Below are 14,027 nucleotides of genomic sequence, written 5' to 3' on the forward strand. Positions count from 1 at the left end.
CATAGACGTGGGAATATACTCGAACATTCATTATGTCGGCAGTCATAGTGTGGTAGTAACGTTTTCCAGAGTTGACCTTAACATGAGTAGTGTTATCACTTTTATTTAAAAAATCATGAAATTGTTAAATTAAACTCAATATTTTCAGTGTAACAACCGGTTTTTGTATTTTATTTTGTATGTACTTTTTAATTTAATGTGAAAAATGAACGATTTTGAAGGCATATAAATATTTTCCCTAAAAGTAAATGCAATAAATTGGATTTGTCAAAATTAAAATCCCTTCAATTTTTAAGATTTTGGATGGTGGCAATGTGTTTTCACAATTAGACCAGATAGAAGAGAGATCTTTTATAATTTTAGAACAGCTTTGTTCCAGTTACAACCGGGGGATACGTGAATCCATTAATTAAATAAAATGCTGAAACAAATAACTAAACAGTTGGCGATGCACTCGTTGCGAAATTTTTCAACCACTGGACAGGTAAATGTACTACTTTCGTTTCCGGAGTTTGGGTTAAATTAAATATGGAAAACTTGAATTTGCATGGTTAAGCAAAGTTTACGTAATGTTTCTTCCGTAAGCTAAGAATCTGTATGCCATTATTCAACTTCTTAATTTTGCACGATTTTTCTTTTTCCACGGTCTGAAAAATGGTGGATTGATTTACAATTAATAACGAAAATATTTTATAGAATCTTTTAATGGTATATGCAATAGAAATTTGTTTATTTTTAGAATAACTTCAAAGTGGCTGTATGTGGGGCATCTGGTGGCATTGGGCAACCATTGTCATTATTACTAAAACAAAATCCTTTAGTCAGTGATTTACGACTATATGATATAGTTCATACGCCCGGAGTAGCAGCAGATCTATCTCATATTGATACTAAAAGCGGCACTGCTGGGTTTATGGGTCCAGATGAAATTTCTGGGGCACTGGACGGTAAGTCTTAAAAATTTCTCTAAATTACCTAAATTCATTAAGAGTTAAGAAAAATATTTTTTCATACGCCACGTGACTGCCAATTTTGGTAGCAATTGATATGACAAAATGTTTTTGTAGACAACTGTAAGTTGAACATGAAGACATATAAACTCTAAATGTATGTACACATAAACGGCACAACGGCTTACTTGGCAACAAACACTATGGTTATAGAAAAATTAAACGAAACAACTTCAGTCCGTTGGAGCTTTAGTGTACAGCAACCATCGGCACCATAAGTTTCGTATATGAAGTGTTGGATTTTCACACATTTGTTTTGGTTTCCATTTCTCCTAGCAAGTGTTCTTTCAATCCACTACATTCGTTCCTTTATCATGTTACGGAGGCAAAATGTTAACTAATTCTTTACTTAGTTAAGTGCAAACATGTTTTTTATTTGTTTTAACGAAATCAAAGACTACAATTTCTAATGAGGAATTAATGTCGTCATAAGCAACGTCGTCTTATTATATTATTAGCGTATAAAAAAATTTCAAGCTAACGGATCAAGTCAAGAAATTTATATACTTTAGTTATACGTGCGTAATTTACGCGAGAGTAAATAGAAGCCGCTTTCTTAAAGTGAAAAATTTTTTCAAGATAAATTTTTAGATGCCGATCGAACGGACAATAGTTCATATAATATTATATATATATCGGACAAACAGCTGGAGTTTTAACTTTTCCTGGGGCTTTCCTGAGCTTAACTTCGGGAAAGCACTTAATCCATCTGACATACGGCATAATTATTCGGTACGCGTAATGCTTAGTCCATTAACGCACACTTTTTGATTGAAAAAAGTTATTCAAAAATAAAAAAGCAAATTGTTTTTCTACTCGTTAGTACAGTAGATCCAACGACAAAAACTTTCATACTTGATAACTGATACTGCAACACTTGCTCAAAAATTGAAAGCATTGATCAGGATTAAATCCTGTACAGCACCGAACTTTCATTTTTTACCTAAATACTTGCAATATGCTGAAAGGAGCTTCGGAGAACCTATAAAACGTGGAGGTATTATTGATCAGCACCAGACTTTGAATCCATCTTGTTATATTTATCTGCCCTACACTGCTGCAAATTTGGCAAAAACACTGAAAACTGCTACTTGCAGTTTGGTGCTGAAAATTGGCCATGCCCACCAGACAAAGAGTAGACCAGAGTGTGAATATCGCTGTTTAAATCCCGTATAAGCTGCAGTAAATATTTGCACGTTCTACTTTAAAATAGAGGTGACGCGTATTAAAGATTCGGGTAAAGCTCAATATAATTTTGTAATCTGCCGTTATTATAAAAGGAATTTAGAATGAGATTAATTTATTTAATGCAAACGAATTTGGAAATGCGTTTAGTGTTAAAGAAGATATATAGTTGTGTAGATAAGATTAATGTTGCTTACTAATGCGACTGACCTCTATAATCACTTTGTAAAGTATATACAAACCCTTATCTCAAAAGATTTCCGAAACTTTTCTTTAACAAAGAGTGTGGAAAAATTTTTCAATACAAAATTTTATAGAGAAAGCCAAGAACAAAAAGCCATTTGCACTTATTTCCGTAATTTCGTTTGTTCGTTTCTATTTGAATTTTCCATTTTACTTCTTTTTATTTCATTTTTATTTATTTTCCAAATGTTCTTATTAGCACCAATTTGTACTGTCTCTTTTAGCAACCTTTACCTTAATAAGATCTCCAACACTTTTGCGCGATTTTATTAGACAACTAGTAAAAAATATATCATACAATCTTGATTTTTTCGATAGGTGCTGAGGTCGTCGTTATACCTGCTGGCGTTCCTCGTAAACCCGGCATGACTCGTGACGATCTTTTTAATGTTAATGCAGGAATTATTAGAGACATAGTTAGGGTCATCGCTGCAAAATGTCCTAAAGCCATGATCGCAGTCATCACAAATCCTGTTAACACATGCGTACCTATTGCGGCTGAAATATTGAAGAAGGTAAATGAAATATATATAAGACTATTATTCAGAAATTTTTAATTTACTGTTCATTAGGCAGGTGTATATGATCCCAAACGCCTATTTGGGGTGTCCACTTTGGATGTTGTACGGGCTAGAACCTTTATTGGAGAAGCCGTTGGTGCTGATCCCCAGAAAGTTCACATTCCGGTGATTGGCGGTCACTCTGGTATAACTATTATCCCGGTCTTATCTCAGTCGCAACCTGCCTTTAAAGGTGATCAGACAGCTATTGAAAAGATGACAGTGCGCATACAAGAAGCTGGTACGGAGGTAGTTAAAGCTAAGGCTGGTGCAGGTTCGGCTACCTTATCTATGGCCTATGCCGGGGCCCGTTTTGCCAACTCACTGCTCAGGGGAATGAGCGGTGAAAAAAATGTAGTAGAATGTTCGTATGTACAATCCAACGTTACAGAAGCTAGCTTCTTTGCAACGCCTTTGGTTTTGGGTAAGGACGGCATTCAAGAAAACTGTGGTTTGCCTAACTTAAATGATTTTGAGAAAAAGCTATTAGTTACTGCCTTACCAGAACTTAAGAAGAATATACAAAAAGGTGTTGATTTTGCCAAAAGCTAAACTGCTAATCTACTAACAATGTTCGTATGCCAGCACCTTATATATATACATACTTATAAATTTTAAGGCTACCTTAACTTCGTTCGCAAATTCGACCTTAATATGTAACACCAGTCAGCATTGGAAAAGTAGCAAAGATAGGAGCACTTTTCCGCGATTTGATAGTTCAATTTTTTTTTTGCAATCTTTTGTATTTTTATCCAAATATTTTTGATGTGGTTTTAGTTAAATTCTGTTTTACTTTAAGATGTAAAGTTAATCTAATAAATGAAGAAGAACGATGTAGAAGGGCATTTGGACTAATATTTTCTTTTTTTCTGTTTTTATTCTATGCGGAAAGCGCGTTTACCTTGCAAAAGTATGATAATATGTTATTTGAGACATTGTCTATCCTAATTTAACGACACTTTATAATCTAGCACTCTCGGGAGCATTGCACGCAAAATGCACCTTATATGGCACGAATTCTCTGGTCGTACAACGAATTCTCTGGCACTTAAGGATTTGTCAAATTTTTGTTTAGTATACTTTGAAACTTTTCGACTTTATTTTCTCTTCAGTTTTAAAAAAAATATGAGTAATACGCACTGAAGATGTCTGCCGTAAACAGTTTGAGGTATTAAGTTAAATATGCCGCAAAGTAACTTTTTGTGGTGTAAGTAACTCAACTTAACTTAACTTAACTTGACGTAACTTAAGTAACTTACACTAAAAAAAAACGAACACAAAAAAAACTTAAGCGTTTTAGTTGCGTGGAATACGATATCGTAAAATAATATGAATAATTTACTAAACGCTTCTTTGTGATAAAGTGTCTATTATATTCATTAAGCAGACCTTGAAATTGTTGAAAATGAATTTAAAAAAGGAAAAATTAAGGAAATTAAAGCAAAAACTAAGATTAATCTTTAAGATGTTCAAAACGCAACATTGTGATTTCTGTTTTCACTCCATTGGCAAATGAAACAATCTCAACAGTGTTTGTGCGATGCACGTTTTTCGCTTCAAATTTTTTTGCTCCTGATACCGAAACGATTTGAGAGTTACGTTTGCAAAGCCGAAAATGAGAACAAAAAACGGATTTGACGATTGCGTGAATTTGCATCGATTTTATTTGCAAACGTAATGAACGAAAATATTTTGTTTGCTAAAACAATCGAACTTAGTTGCGAGTGAACCCTTAGATTGCAAACGTACAAAATTAAGTACGAGTAATGCAGCAAAATAGACATACATTTTTAGGAAGATGTCATGCTTGAAAATTGTAATGCTTTGTGTGCTAAAATTTGCTCTAACAAATGCAGCGTACAATAATATCCTAAATTATCTGAGACTAATGAAAACAATCGACGAAGGATAAAGCCGAATTGCTTTTTGGTCACCAATTTTATAAATATCTAAAAACTTGTATTTATAGAACGGAAAGGAAAAGGTCACCATACCGCAATTGACGTGTAGGATCGCAAAGGCCATTCCCTTCTGGGAGTTACAGAGATTTTAAAACGAGTAGGTTTTTAATTCATTGAATTTCTCACACTAACAAAATCGGACCGTAATTTCTTATACTAACAAAATCGGACTCTAATATCTCATACTTTAACAGAATCGGATTCTATTTTGTCACACTAACAGAATCGAAGCGTTCAAATTTATTGAAAGCAACTTTGTGCTCTCTGCATTCTCCTCACATGCTACTTTTTTACAAACCTTGTAAAGGAAAAAACCAGCTAACCGTGTTTAGCGATAAATCAAATCCATTTTTCAAGTGCACAAAAAAGTTTAACCAAGTGAAAAATTGTTAAAAAAAGCGAAATAGGGTAAATACCAAATAAAATTTTATATTGCATTAAAAATCATTGTTGTGTTAAATAAATTTAAGATATATAAAGAAATTGTAAAAAAACGCATAAAAAAGGCCAAAAATGAGCCAAAAAATAAAATTTCGTATCGCATTAAAAATTACGATTGTCTTAAATAAATTTAAAATATATAAAGAAATTGTAAGAAATTGACAGTAAGTACATGCATGTATATTTTATATGTTGACAGACAAAACCATCTGAGACATATAGTTTTTCTGGAAAGCTCGTTGGTGTCTCCTTAGTTTCCAGCTATTTTGTGATCAAATCAAACTCAACGGTATTACCTTAGCTGAGTAGGAATATACTTGTTTTATGAGCTTTCTAATATTTAGTTTTTTTAAAGATTTTTAATACATTATTAGCATTAATATACAAAAATTTTGCAAGCATTGGGACTACTATTTCCGTTCTCTTACGTTATCAAGTTGGTCATGCGATCATATTTTTCAAAACTATCGAACTGTTCACTACATTCTCTTCAAGTAATGTATAATTTAATATTTATTATTTTAGGTCGGAATTCGCGTTTGTTTTCTAAATGACTTTTCGCGTGTCGTTCAAGGTGAGATGCAGAACTTAAGATCTTTCCGCATAATGGACACTTCCAATCTTTCAAATTGTCATATCGCCCCGGAGCTGTATTCGTTGACGATACGTAGGGAAATAATCAAACATTTGATAGCATCCCGCACAGGATATTTAGTTCATTGTCACGTCTTCTGATTTCACAATTACTCTTGCTCTTTCCTTGGGATTTCTTTCTGTTTTTTTTTTTTTTTTGTTTTTGCGTACCCGACCTCTGTATTTTAATTGTGATTATTAAAGTAAACTTTAGGCCAAAGTTAAGCCAAAAGCTGTAGCAGAACGATGTAAAGCATATCCAGCTGCTACGATTTTTTTCTACCAATTCTTCTAATTTAACAGAAAGTATTATGTTTTTTCTGTTACTTATTCAAATTTAAGCATGATGGTTTTTTCTGCTACTTCTTCTCATTTAACGGATGGGAGGTTTTTTATTCACCATTGTTCTTATTTATTAAAAGCAACTCTGTGTTCTCTCTATTCTCCTCACATAGTACTCTTTTTATAAACAATGTAAAGGATTTTGGAAAAAACCAGCCAACGGCTTTCAGCGAGAAATCAACACCATGTTACCATTTCAGACGTTACGCTTTTTTTCTCCTAACGTAATTCCCGTATTTTCCGGACTATTGCGACGAAACAATGTCATCCATGGTATGTAAGGTTGTTGCCAGTAATAGGTAGCTTGATTAAACCGGGTCGCCGGCGATATATCCAAATTTGCTGACTGTGGAAGACTGCGAGAAAGTGCCCATTGCGTCAAATCTGTACAAACTGTACAAAGAATACGAACACATAGTTTATATAAATTCTTTTTTTTTAATAAAGCTATCTACAAAAATTAAGCGAAATCTTCCACCATTAAAACGAAAGGATTCATTATTATTTTACCCTGTTCCTACCATTTCAAGAATTGGACAGATAGGCATTTTTCTTTTTATTTCGTTAAAAATACACGCATTGGTGCGAATAAAAGAAATTCTAAAAACCAATTACCTGCTTGCGTCTCTATAATTTGGATTCAGTTAACCAATGAAAAGATTAAGGCTTTCTATCCGAAGTCGGACCTAAAGCCACACTGATTATTGATTGATTAACGTAGGCATATCTATCAACTGTAATGATTCTTTAATAGTCCGCTGAAGTTCCGGTATTGTCTTACAAAAGTAATCTTTCATGCCAAACATTTCCGTCATTCGTTCATAACGAACAACAGCTAGAGCTGACGGCGGTGTTCTAAAAGTAATTACCAATTTGAATTAATGTTTTTTCCAACTACATGTAGACTCGCACTTGCGACAAATCGTCATCACTACGTAGATTATTGAACATTTCTTGATCAAATCCCCCGTATATGCCGTTATTGTTAACTATTATTATAACTATAGGCAGTTCATAGCGGACTATACTTTCCAACTCCATTCCAGAAAAACTGAAAGCACTATCATCCTCCACGCATATAACTCGCTTTTGGCTACGGCAACATAAAGCGGCACCTATCGCGAAATCTAAACCAACGCCCATTGTACCAACTGAACTTGCATTTAAACAACGACGCGGTCAAGAGTTTAACAACACCGCACGTCCTATGTCCATCGTAGTTGCTCATTCACTAACGATTACAGCGTCCTTGGGATTAATTGATATAAATGATGGAAGGCAGTCTAATAATTCAAAGAAGGTGAGGTATTCATTGCTAAAGAAAGAAACATTTCACGATTCTACTGACATTTTTCAATTAATTGGTGCCACCATTTTGTTATATGGAAAAAAGTGGCAAAACACTCGTTAAAAACTCTGTTAAATGGCAAAGTAGTCTTAACAACTGTGTTAAGTTGGAAAGCGGTCGTACAAAACTCTGTTAAATAAAAAAAAGTGGTGGAAAAAAATTGTATATGATTCTCCAACAGCTGTTGTACTTTGTAAGAATTACTTTGATATGAAAATTGACAAGATATAAAAGCATGCAGAGACCAGAACGTCGCACTAGCACATGCGGGCTGACGATTATATGCCTTCAAAAATTAAAGAACGAATTTTGCCACCTTACAATGGCTGAGGTACCCACGAAGATTCGGAAGGCTACTGTCAGTGTCAGTAGAACCGAAAGCCGATTTCAAAAAGTTCATAGAGTTGGATCGCCTTATTTTACGTTATGGCGCGAAACTTCTAACGACCATCAAAGAAAATTGTGAGAGAGTGTTTATGGTCGTTTATTAACTGTCGGATGATACCATACAAATATATGAGATTGCTTATCGCAACTCTGGTTTTTGGGTGGAGAATTTATGAAGCGTACACGCATTCCTTATAAGGATATTTTCGGAAATTTATTAACACTATGTATATGTGATTACAGTTAATTACAAAGTGGAATTATATGATCCTCGTTCAAATGATTTTATGCACTCATTACCGTGCATCGGTATGATAATAAGAAAGTAAACGCAGCAACGTAGGCTGTCCATAGCCATCTTGCTTATTCGATAAAATGCAACCTTCTCCCAAGAGCCCACATTTAGGAACGTATTTAGGAAAGAGGTGTTAGATCTTACTCTCGGTCTTGTGTTCCTCTATCTCGTAGTGGCGTATCTCCACAGAGGTCTCATTGTTGGACCAGTAACATATTAGGCCTGGGGCGGTGTCATGCCAAGCCTACCGAGAACTCAAATGTACAAACTGGGAATTGTTTTGATTTGTAGTTTCCGAAAACATAAACGAATTTCCGTATTTCCACAACTGAGCTAGAAGCGCACTCTGTTCGAACGTAAACGAAGTCTACCTAGAAAGCTGTCCTCAAAAAGAAGAAGCCAAGCAGAGATTACAAGGGTAGTCCTAAAAAAACCAGGCGTCTCTTGTAGGAGATCAACTTTTCGGAATGCCTGTGGAAGACGAGACCTGTGGATCAGACGTTTCCAAGGAGTACAGAGTTCTAAGGACCGCAGTCTCGCTAATAAGATCTTTTGCGCGGAACGGACGCCGGAACCAGCCGGGATAAGTCCACGTCTACTGCGGCAGAGCGCAGAAGCTCTGGCCTCATAACACGTTGGACTACAAAGGCAGCCTTCTAACAAGGTCTGTGATCTTTGAAGACAGTCTTTTCTGTCCGAACGTCGATAATTTAAGTTAAATATAGTCATTTAAATATTCATTCCTAGCTGCTGGGTAGATTCTTTGTGGGCAAATAAACCCTTTCTTTTTTTTTTTTTTTCAAATTACGTGTTTTAGTTGGTGTCATAACTTAATTAATAAAAGAAAATTGAATTATAACCTCTAAAGATATTAAGATTTTTTTTCAGATGAGGAATATAAATATCGAAGGTAAGGACGACTGGAGAAGCCGTTGAGGTATTTCTCCGCAACAGATGTAAAAATAATTTTTCCAAATAGGAAATATTACAAGCCCCACAACATTAACTAAAAAATATGCAAATATCCCACACATAACATACAACATAAGGCGGAGGCGATGCAATTGTACCGATTATTGTTTATCAGCAAAGGAGACAATGCAATAAAAGTTTTTTCTTTCCGCTGCCTGGTCAGGAAAAGTTCACAACAAGACGTTCGCAACACTATCAACCATACAATTTCTATATTGGCGCTATGATAAGTCTGAAGAAGTATGGCCTGTAATAAAGAAAATGTACAAATTGAAACGTAATCTTTGTTCGAACAGAAGTCCTAAATCGGCAAATGAATCAACGTGTTCCAACTTGTATGAGTTGATGAAATACTCAGTATTGCATAAATTCCTTCTTAAAAAAGAAAGTTTCTTTAATTTTTTTCGATTTAATTTCATGAAGTTTAATAAGTATTCTTATTTAAGTCAATTTGAAGCGAACATGATGACGATTCCAAGAAGAAAGAAGAGAGCAGTTTAACATCGTTAGCGTACATGAAAATATGGGCGGATTTAATCACCGAGGGAAGATCATTAATTTATGGAATAAATAAAAGGGACCCTAAGTGATCTGTTATGAAGAGAAGAGCTTATCCATTTCACTAAGTACAAACGGAAGCTGGAGGCCTGAAACTTGAAGATCAATAAGTTCTGGTTAACTAAATCAAACGCTTTACTAAAGTCAGTATATACGTCATCCGTGCGAGAGCAACTAGAAAAAGCTTGGAAACCAGGGCAAATAAACTCCAAGAGATTCGTAACAGTTCAGCTTTTTTTCAGAAAACAATGATGGAATGGAGCAATATAAGATTTGATAGCAAAAGCTCAAAATTAAGTGACAATGAAGCGTGAAGCCGTAATCAGACAGTCTCCTTAAAATCATCGGCCATTTGTCTAGTTCAGTTGAAGACCCCTCAAGGAGTAAGACAATCCGCATTGGAGGGGGTCCTACTACCCTCAGTTACTGAAGTAAAAAATGGGTGTAGTCCATTTTCACTGATTTACGTCGAGGCCTATATAAACATTTCTTAAATAGCTTCTCACGAAATTTTCGGAAACTCTCCGAAGGGCCGTATCTACCAGGTAAGAAGGCACTGAATCCCGTCAGTCGGGTGGGTAGTGCATCTTCCTACCAGGAGCAATTCTACACACCCATTAACTTCACGTCCTAGACGGCCATCCAAACACTATCCTATCTCGAGGAAATAACGCTTCCAAGGTTGCCGTCACGCAGCACATATCCAACTGTGCCCCGTCTCTCTTAAATGTCGCTGACCATCATGCGGTTTGATGATCTCCATAAGAGATAACCAAATGGGGAAAGTTCTACCTGCTCCTGTGACAACAAGTTCTCTCCCTTTTTATCACCGCATGTATATACACTGGCTTCTAGCAAGTGAATTAAAACGAGGATGGTTCATGTTAATATTAAGTGAGACGTCATCGCATATCCATGGCTACAGAAGCGCAAGGACATTTTTTGAAAGTGCTTGGTGAAAGTACAGTTTCTGATAGAACATGCAGGAGTTGATTGGAAAAGTTCTAAATAAGTGATGTGGATGTTTTTCATAAGCCGTGCTTTGAGCAAAGCAGTTATAGGTCGTATGCTATACTATTCTGGTCGTATGCTATACTTTTCGGTCGTATGCTATACTTTTCGGTCGTATGCTATACTTACCCTGAAGAAAAAAAACAGCAATAAAAGATTCGCAATCTGAAATGGCAAAGCAGTTATAGGTCGTATGCTATACTTTTCGGTCGTGAAGAACGCATCTCACCTCTGTTAAACACTATCAACGGTATGGGGGAAGCATAAAGTTAATTATTTATTGTGAATTTTCGCATAATTATAGCTATAATATCTGCTTAGTTGTACATTTACCTTAAAACTTTTCAATACCAAATTACTGGTCTATCAAACACACAATTTGACAACCATAATTTTTGATTTTAAAATTTTTTACGTTCTGCGCATTATTCGTTGAAAGGAAATGTGCCGCTTAGGCTTCCGGTGCTGAATGATGCAACTTATAAACGAATTCAGACGTTCTAATATTTTAGAAAACTCACCCAAATAGGCTGGTGTCCCCACTATCGATCTGCGAAATTATTTTTCACCAATGATGCGAGCGTAACCAAAATCACAAAGTTTAACTTGCGGAAAATCTGAATCTGAGGAGAGTAAAACGTTTTCAGGCTTAAGATCACAATGAACCACGTTTTCACTGTGTAAATATTTTCGGGCAATGAGTATTTGCGTTATGAGAAATTTTGTCACTCTTTCACTTATTCGGCCTCGCTTATGAGAGAGTATCATTTCCAACATGTCTCCCTTCAGTTTTTCCATTACAACGAATATTCTTTCAGATGTTTCAAATATTTTCTCCAAACTATACCACAGTGTGTAACATTCTGATGGAAGAGGAATATTTTGGCTTTCAAACATCAAATGTGAATTCATAAATACATATTCTGGATTTAATCATACCTGTAGGATCGCAACCTCGTTTTTCAGTTGTGCTTCTTGCTTGGTTGGAAATCTCAACTTATCTATCACTTTAATAGCTACTTCTCGCTTCGTTTTTTTGTGGAGACCACCATAAACAACACCAAACTGACCAGATCCCAGCACTTCGTCGGTAAATATTTGATAAAGCTGTCCCATATCTTGGATTTTCTCTTCGGATTCGCAGCATTCTGTTAGTCACTCATAAGTAAACGTCAAATCAGTCAAATAGGCAATAATTCTCGTGAATTTGGGGGCTGTAACACTCACGTGTGAGGGTTCTGGCACATTTATGTTCACCCGAGGTATCCCATCGTTCCGCTGCCCACAGATAATTAACAAATTTGAGCTTTCAATTTCACCAGAAGACGCAGAGCCATTGACAGAAACCTACGAGAAATACATGGAGGTTTTTCTTTTCTAGTTGACAAATTTATAAAAATATTTAGGATTAAGTAGTGGAGATTTTATCAACTGAAGGTATCTTCAATACTCCCAGCAGAAAAATCGAGCATAATGTGTGAAAGATGAAATTTAAACAGTAAAATATTGGTTTTATTAAAATCGTATTGTTTATTTGCGCAAGTCGGATTTGGCATGTTAGAGTAGTTCAACGGACCGTCATGTCTGTAATAAAAGGAAATTCCAAGTGCTGCACGATACGGATACTCAGGTAAACTAAAAAGTGGACAGCTACTTACGGCTATCTCCGAGAAATTGGCAGAGCAGAGATCTAGTAGTCTGACATTACAATTACAGGAGTACTGTTGTACTGAAGTATATTTCGAGCGAATGATTCATTGAAAAACACAATACCTCAATTCAGATGTTGAAGTGGGGACCATATAGCCAGAATTATCACTATAACACCAAGTGACTTGTGGCAAATTGTGGTAAATGAAAGTTACTCGGCCTGAAGAAACATTTAATTTTATGAGGGAGGAAGAACTAACGAATTAGTATTACGAATATGAATTTCTTTATTTTACAAAATTTCCATGGTTTCAGCCGGAATTAACACCTTAAAGGATGAAATAGCTCTGCGTTGAAATGGAGCCAATTTGAAAATGTTAACACGCTTTAAATTTACAGATGGGACTTTTGCAGCAAGATAACTTTTTATGTTATCCTCAGAATCGAATATTGAATATATGTAGACTTCATCCGTATTACGAACGATAGGAATCACGAGTAGAGAATTTTGAGTTAGGGAAAGACTGGAGAGTGACTATACTTGCTTGTGTAGCTTGTGCAACTTGTCTAGCGTGGTGACCAGCGGATACATTCGAACAACAGATGGCAAAGAAAAATTTATTGCTTTTATTGGTTTTTAATAAAGCCGAAAGCCTTAAATGCTAACGCTTTAAGATTTTAGACTTCGAATTTATTCTCTGGCTACATTAATAATAATAATAATAATAGATATGTTTTAAAAAATATACATATCATTAAATTTATAACTGTTTAGGATTTAAACCCATATAAAGCTCTAAAATAAAAAGGGGATTCCAAAATTTGGCGGATGACCGACTGATTCGATTTTGTAAGTGTTTAAATATTTGATTGTTAGAAGAGATCTCTCACTCATTTCTTCTCCCGGATTGTCTTCGTGAAGCATGAGCCGTCGGCGTTTGTTTGTTTTCCTTATTTCACCAAGAATTTCCGGCATAAAAATGGTTGCTTACCATTCAGACCTGGTCGTTCTCCGTTCATCTAAAGTCACCGTTGCTGTACAACAATCTTTTCGAAAAAACAGGAGACCATTTGTTTCAAGGTGGAAAAACATTTGTTGAATGTTGTTTGGAACACTTATAGAGTTGATTGCTATTTACTTGCCGATTTTCACGGTGTAATTTAAATTTTTCAATGGTTCGCACTTTTCGAATCACTGTTAACAACGCAAATCGGCGTTAAATGATAAAATATTCTGACGAAGGTTATGGTCAAAAATGATAAACTTTCTAATAGAAACTGCAAATGGTGTCTAACAACCGTCTGTTTCACCAACACTAAATGTGAATTAATATGAATAGTGGCTAGATACTTTAATAAGAATGCAAAAAAATCATTAATTAAAGTTGGAAATCTCATTTTTCATGACGCAAAAGTCAAAGCTGTCAAATA

The 14,027-nt window shown here is 35.3% G+C and overlaps 2 protein-coding genes across 2 annotated transcripts; one reads left to right on the plus strand and one right to left on the minus strand.

The window, feature by feature from the left end:
- Positions 1-318: 318 nt before the first annotated feature.
- LOC119642139 (malate dehydrogenase, mitochondrial-like) lies at positions 319-3,855 on the plus strand. Its single transcript, XM_038041129.1, has 4 exons — positions 319-484; positions 740-947; positions 2,757-2,953; positions 3,011-3,855. The coding sequence occupies exons 1-4, from the start codon at positions 419-421 to the stop codon at positions 3,548-3,550; spliced, it is 1,011 nt and encodes a 336-aa protein (XP_037897057.1). The 5' UTR covers positions 319-418; the 3' UTR covers positions 3,551-3,855.
- Positions 3,856-11,397: 7,542 nt separating this feature from the next.
- Positions 11,398-13,616, minus strand: LOC119642135 (serine/threonine-protein kinase D1-like). Its single transcript, XM_038041124.1, is given in 5 exon segments — positions 11,398-11,411; positions 11,468-11,788; positions 11,791-11,809; positions 11,886-12,094; positions 13,589-13,616. Coding segments are annotated over 5 exon segments (591 nt in total).
- Between the last annotated feature and the right edge of the window lie 411 nt (positions 13,617-14,027).

The sequence above is a fragment of the Glossina fuscipes genome, unplaced genomic scaffold (genome assembly GCF_014805625.2).
Source record: "Glossina fuscipes isolate IAEA_lab_2018 unplaced genomic scaffold, Yale_Gfus_2 219, whole genome shotgun sequence".
Lineage (NCBI taxonomy): Eukaryota > Metazoa > Arthropoda > Insecta > Diptera > Glossinidae > Glossina > Glossina fuscipes.

What these genes read in the sequence shown, in the direction of transcription:
- LOC119642139 (XM_038041129.1), top strand. Translation starts at nt 419, where the DNA reads ATGCTGAAACAAATAACTAAACAGTTGGCGATGCACTCGTTGCGAAAT. An exon ending in ATTTTTCAACCACTGGACAG is followed by an intron (nt 485 to 739) that starts GTAAATGTACTA and finishes GTTTATTTTTAG; the next exon opens with AATAACTTCAAAGTGGCTGT. An exon ending in CGGCTGAAATATTGAAGAAG is followed by an intron (nt 2,954 to 3,010) that starts GTAAATGAAATA and finishes ACTGTTCATTAG; the next exon opens with GCAGGTGTATATGATCCCAA.